General features: G+C 44.0%; 1 protein-coding gene across 1 annotated transcript; it reads left to right on the plus strand.

Moving 5' to 3' along the window:
- The first annotated feature begins 5,302 nt into the window (after nucleotides 1–5,302).
- LOC104537868 (olfactory receptor 1019-like) lies at nucleotides 5,303–6,229 on the plus strand. The gene has a single exon (XM_010180883.1). The coding sequence runs from the start codon at nucleotides 5,303–5,305 to the stop codon at nucleotides 6,227–6,229; it is 927 nt and encodes a 308-aa protein (XP_010179185.1).
- Nucleotides 6,230–6,929: the final 700 nt, after the last annotated feature.

Below are 6,929 nucleotides of genomic sequence, written 5' to 3' on the forward strand. Positions count from 1 at the left end.
GAGGGGAGACCTCATTCATGTTTATAAATCTGTAAAGGGCGAGTGTCAGGAGGAAGGAGCCAGTCTCTGCTCTGGAATGTCAAATGACAAGACAAGGGGCAATGGGTGCAAGCTGGAGCATAGGAGGTTCCATGTGAACATGAGGAAAAACTTTTTTGCTCTGATGGTAACAGAGCACTGGCCCAGGCTGCCCAGAGAGGTTGTGGAGTCTCCTTCTCTGCAGACATTCAAAACCCGCCTGGACGTGTTCCTGTGTGACCTGGTCTGGTGATCCTGCTCCGGCAGGGGGATTGGACTGGATGAGCTTTCGAGGTCCCTTCCAACTCCTAACGTTCTGTGATTCTGTGATTCTGTGTGCCCCTGGTGTTGGCTGTGTCTCAGAGGTGCTGCAGTGGGCTTGATGATTTTCTCATCTGGCCTCATATCTTGATTGTGATGTTTGTCATTAGGTAACAAAAAGGATGGGCAGAGAGATGAGAAAACAAAGAAAAGAAAAACAAATCCTCTTGAAGATTTATCTTCTTGGCTATCCATGACACCATACCCCTGGTTGATTTTTTTTGCCCAGAAATACTCACTCATGGTCTTGTCTAGCAAACGCTGATGGGATCAAAAGTTTAGAGATCACAAGTTTAGAGGTCATGAGAACAAAAGCAAGTTGATGTTCTCTGTGTGACATCCCCACACCAGCTCATTTCACAGGGCAGAACAAGCAGGTATCAACTCTTCTCTCCCAGCTCTGCCTGTGGCATGTGGCTGGGGATATTTATCAACTGTCTTGTTCTGCATTTCCTTACGGACCCAGTCCCTGAAGTGTGTAGTTCAGCTCATCAGTATGGCCTTTGCACCAAACAAAATGTTGCTGCACAGTTGTGCAAGCCTTGGAGATCCCTTGAATTACTCCCTGCACCCCAAAAAGAGAATTTCCAGAGCTTTTATGGCTCTCCATGTTACATACTCATTATTTTCATCACTATAGCTGCAGAACAAAGATGCAATCTCAAGAAAATCCAAGCTATTTGCATTTGGTTGATTATATTTTTTTACCAGTCTGAATCCCAGAAGAAATAAGAACTCTTCCCAGGAGTCTCTTCAAAGCATCCTTCACCCCCATGCTCCTCAGGCCTCCTTCAGGGGACTGCGTGTGGACATCACCATGGTGTAGGCAATAGACACCACTTTTTCCTGGTCCAGGGAGTAACCTGAACCCTGCAGTCAATGGGGAGAAGTGGGAACTTTAAGGCAATATTCAAATAAGCTATTAGGATGTTTATTTTGGAGCAAGTTTAATTGCTTCCTAGAGTATCTGGCAACAGGGTGGAGTATGGTCAGATGAAGATGTCTACAGTTGTAGAAGACAACATTCAGCTGAATCATGCTCCAACTCAACAGCTGTTATGCAAAATAAAAGCACTGGGATAGCTATAAATGATCTGGAAAAGAAAAAAAAGCACCCACAAACACTACAGCCCCCTAATTAGCCTTTGTTCTGGTTTGAACTAAATAGAACTAATTTTCTATTTAGTGAGTTTACTTTTCAGCTCAGTCTCTTCTACGTGGCTGAACTTGCTGAAAATAGCAGCATGTTTTTCCAGACAGTGTGCACTGCTACAAGTGATAATGACAAGGTTACTGTCCCACCATGGGTGCTGTATCTGCACCTATGGGGAGGAGCAGACCCAAAACTGACCAATGAGATATTCCATCCCACATACATCATACTCAGTATAAAGCTGAGGGGATCACAAGGGTCTCGACCCTTCCATCTTGGATCCCTTCTTCCGTCTCGACCCTTCTTGATCCTGCCCTCTGCTCTTCTGATCCTGCAATGGCCGAAGTTCAAGCAGAACCCTGCTGGTTTGTCTTCCTCCAATCCTGATCCCTGCGTTCCTGAATCCTGCTCCCACTGCTGCTAGGTCCAGTCTGGGACTTTTCCAGTGCGCTGCTCTGTAGAGCCTCTGGTGATGTAATCATCTTTGGAGGGGAGGATTTTATATTGGTTTTATATATATTTGTACATATTTGTATATGCTCCATTATTTCCCTATTTACAATATTATCCTGTAGTATTAGTATTACTGTTTCATTAAATCTGTTAGTTTATTTTCCAACCCGTAAAGTTACTCTCCCTTATTCTCTTTCTCTTCCCTTCTGGAGAGGGGAGTGGGGTTAACAGAGAGCATCTGCCCAGGATTTAGTGGCCAGCCCCGCCTTAAACCATGACAGCTTTTCATTTCTCAAAACGTGTTGTTTCTAATTTCATTTTGGTATTTCTTTCCAGAGTTCTGCAGGTTGGAATGCATAATGAGAAATCTCACTCCAACCCAAGACTGGCCACGGTGATGAACACCAGCCCATACACCACATGCTAATGCTCCTGAGTGATTCATTTAATGCCTTATAATTTGGTTTTTTTTTCCCCTTTGAGCAATTCAGTGGTCACCAAAGCAGCGTTGAAATTGTATAGATTTTGGTGAAGTTAATATTGTAATGAAATTAAACTTCAAGTACAGCTTATATTTGGAGGGAGCTGCACACAGCTTTTAACCCATGCAGAGCAGCTGGTTTCCAAACATGAAAGCTTTGCCTCAGCAAAGGATAGAGTTTGCTTAGGAATTTGTCTGTGTGTCTTCAGTCACTGTCGAGACAACTTTTTGGGAAGTAGAGACCAAAAACTGCCAGGTATCTTAGGTAAAGAAGCCACATAGAGTCTCAATAGTTTGTGTGTTTGTTTTTAGGTTTTGTTTTCTGCATTCCTTTAAATTAAAATTCATTAGGGGATTTTTGGCAGTGTTGCACGCTTGATCACAGATTGAAGTTTTATATGTTTTCAGAGTGATAATTTAATGAACAGAGTAATCATAGGGAGAAAAACAATAATATAGCCGCAATCTGGCAGACCTCATAATATTTCAAGCTGATGATTCTTCACTTACTAGGTAAGTCTTTGGTGAGTTCACTGCCAGATAAAGGCAGAGTGACTTCAAAAGGGGAAATTACCTGTTGGTCGTGTTCAACTGGCCCTAAGTGCTGCCTGTATCCCAGAGGATTGCAATGGCTGCAGTGGCTGTATGCAGCCTGCCAAGGGTTTTGTACCCAAAGTTCATTAGGAAAAAATAATTATTGGAAAAAAGTCCATCATGGAAGTAAATAGAGGACCTACTTGTGATAAAAGTTATTGATATTTTGAAAAAATTGGTCCCTTTCTTTATATAGTGATATATTTTAACAGATGAAGGCACATCTTCTAGCCATGGGGCCATCAACACCACTTGTGAAGTGATGGTGAGAGATTATCTCCAGGCAGCCTGGATATACACAGTTTGTCTGAGGGGATTTATAACACCTCTGAATTCAAATTGTCAAAACAAATACGCATACGGACAGACAGTTTCATTCCCAGTAATAATGGCAGGAGTAAGTGGTCTCTGAAATGCAGCTTTTGGAGGCTCTGAAAGTAGTGGCCTACTCAAACAAACTGATACAGAGACCATCAGCTCTGTAAACTAAATCTCTTGGAGAAAACAGATAGGAAAATGTTTCGTGAATCAATACATGAAGACTACAGTATTGTAGATAATAACATGAAAAAACACAGTGAGGGGACTATTGCTGTCTTATTGACGCCATCAAAGGCAAAGATCAACATTTAGGGTGGGTTTCAAAGCAAAAGGGTGCTAACAAGGGGAGATCATGACAGCAGAAATGGTTGTAATAAATATCTTTGCACTGTTGAGATCCAGCTTAAGTGGCACTAGGAAAGACACTTGAGAAAGCTAGATAATAGCCAGGTGTGACTGCAGAAAAAAGTTGAGATTTGCTCTTCTTGAATCATGTAGACATTCAGTTTTCATCCACAACCTGTTCTCAGCATAGAAGGGGAAAGACATCTTCATAAATCCAGAAATTCAAAGCAAGTTGTTCTTGGGCTTCATTAGTGAGTCTGAAGATAAATAAATTCATATTCCAGGTGGATTTTGCTTGCTGTTAAGCTTCTATTCTCCATGGACTGGAATGCCTCCAAGGTCACAGAAATGTGTATAAATACCACCTGAACACTAAAAAGTACAGAGGGGATTTGTCCCCTCTGAAAGGTGCAGCAGCAAATCATCCTCTGTGCAGCTTTTAAGGAAAGAGAGCTAAAAACCACTCTCAACCGTTTGAAGAAGGCGTTGTTCATCACCTAAAGGAGCAGCCAGACTCATCTCAGCTGCTGAAGAAGCTGCATGGACCTGCACTGAAGATCTGAGTTTTGTGGGAGAAGTCGTGTCCAAGGTTGTTCCGGCCAGTCCTCAGCCCTGAACCTGTTCTGAATCAGCAGGACATAAAGGGAAATCATAGCGCTAAAGTAAGCACATGTTTCTTTTTGTCTGATGGATTTGGAGGTGGTAGTGAGATAAGGAAAGGACCAGAAGTCTAAGATACCTGGTTTATAGCAATAAGGTTGAGATCAGCAGAAGGAATCCTACATGGGAGGAGGACTCTTCTGTTCTGAAGTTTAAATGACATGAAACAAGGAGACATGAAGGTGTTTGATCTTTTCATAGGTGCCACTGTAATGGCAAGGGGTGGCCCTGAGGGCCAAAGCAGAAGGGTACTCACTACCTACAGCACAGGCTGTATTATCTCCTCTCCCTGTCCTGCTCAGCTCCTTCTGTGTTTCCTTGTATGATCTTGGCTTTACATCCAAGTTAGTTTCCCTGTTGTCACTGTGCCCTTGTCAATTGCCTTTCCTATGAGGTTGTCAAGACTGTGGATGCTGAAAACTGTGTGTTCATATTGGCTTTAAAAGAAAAAATGTCCACACTTTTGTTCTGCTTTGCTTCGGAAAGGGAAATGAAAGTCAAATTGTTCCATGTTGGTTTATTAAAAAAAAATAAAAAATTAAAGATATGCCTGTAATTTACTAAGGAAAACCAAAATGCATTAAATATCTTATTTTTTAAAAAATGCTATTACTAAGAAATGCTGAGTGTATTGACCTTCCCCTGTGTTAAATGACCCCAGGAAGGCACAAATAGGAAGCTGCACAGGAGATGAAATGCTGAGCCAAACTCAAGTGGGCATTCTCACTGTTCATCTTGACAAGTAGGTTTCGGTTTTAGGATCCTTCTGAAGGTGCTGGAAGGAGACTTGGGTCTTCCGAGAGTGATCCAGAGTGCAGCTGACATTTCATAAAGCCCTGGTAGGAACAGCTCTGATTTCCTTTGGTGACACCGTGGAAGCTGAGGGACCTGCTGATCTGCCCAAATAATTGTTTGTCACTTTACCTATCTCCCACAGGTTGAATGTGTTACAGAGAATGACATCTGCCAATCACACTGATGTACATGAGTTTGTTCTCCTGGGGCTTACCATCCACCCAGATCTCCAGGTCCTCCTTTTCTTGGCTTTCCTGGCTTTGTACATAGTGACCCTTTTGGGGAACTTTGGGATAATTATGTTAATCAGGACTGATTTTCACCTTCACACCCCCATGTACTTTTTCCTTTGCCACTTGGCTTTTGTCGACATCTGCTATTCTTCCATCATCCTTCCCAAAATGCTGGTGCAAATCCTGATGGAGGAGAAAACCATTAGCTTCATGGGGTGCGCAGCCCAGCTCTGCCTCTTTGTCATTTTTGGGGTCACTGAGTGCCTCTTGCTGGCCGTGATGGCATATGACAGGTACGTGGCCATCTGCAAGCCCCTCCTGTATCCCATCATCATGTGCAGATGGACGTGCTGGTGGCTTGTTGCTGGTTCCTATGCTGTCGGCATCTTGCACACGGTGACACACACCACTTTCATCTTTACTTTCTCCTTCTGCCGTTCCAATGTTATCAACCACTACTTCTGCGACATTGCCCCGCTCTTAGCCCTTTCCTGCTCTGACACTCACACCTATGAGGTGGTTGTCCTTGCACTTGTCAGCATAAACTGTTTCAGCACCATGACCATCATCTTTGTCTCCTATGCTTATATACTCCCTGCTGTCCTGAGGATCCACTCTCCAGAGGGCAGGAGAAAAGCCTTTTCTACCTGTGCCTCCCACCTGACAGTCGTCACCATGTTTTACGGGGCAATTTTATTCATGTACCTGAGACCCAGCTCCACCTACGCATTGGATGAGAACAAGATGGCCACGTTGTTTTACACCATCATGACCCCCGTGCTGAACCCCTTGGTCTACAGCCTGAGGAACGGGGAAGTGAAGTCTGCCCTCAGAAGAGTGTTGGGGAGAAGGTAGTGAATGAAGGAAGCTGGTGACCAGAAGAGTATTTCCTCTATGCTGTCATTAAGTGGGACTCAAAATTTCACTGAAGTCTGCACAAAGGTGTATTGAGGCTAATTTCTTTATAATTAATTTCCCTTAATTACAGGAAGAAGTCAGGTGACTAATACAGATTAGACATGTAACTTCTGCTTAGCTGAAGTTGGGTGAGATGAAACCCAACCTCGAGTTGACCACATGGGTCAACCAGCCTTTCCTTAAACACCTCCAGGGATGGTGACTCCACCACCTTCCTGGGCAGTCCATTCCAATGCCTGGTCACCCTCGCAGTGAAAAAGCACTTTCTAATATCCAGCCTAAACCTCCCCTGGCACAGCTTCAGGCTATGCCCTCTCGTCTTGTCACCAGTTCCCTTGGAGGATAGCCCGACCCCCACCTGACTACAACCTCCCTTCAGCTAGTTGTAGAGAGTGATAAGGTCCCTCCCTGAGCATCCTCTTCTCCAGGCTAAACAACCCCAGCTCTCTTAGCCTCTCATTATAAGACTTTCCCTCTACTCCCTTCAGCAGCCTTGTTGCTCTCCTCTGGACCCGCTCCAGCACCTCAATATTCTTCTTGAAGTGACGGGCCCAGAACTGTACCCAGTACTCGAGGTGAGGCCTCACCAGTGCTGAGTACAAAGGGAGAATAACATCCCTACTTCTGCTGGTCTCAG

This window comes from Mesitornis unicolor, unplaced genomic scaffold (assembly GCF_000695765.1).
Source record: "Mesitornis unicolor isolate BGI_N332 unplaced genomic scaffold, ASM69576v1 scaffold6003, whole genome shotgun sequence".
Classification (NCBI taxonomy): Eukaryota; Metazoa; Chordata; class Aves; order Mesitornithiformes; family Mesitornithidae; genus Mesitornis; species Mesitornis unicolor.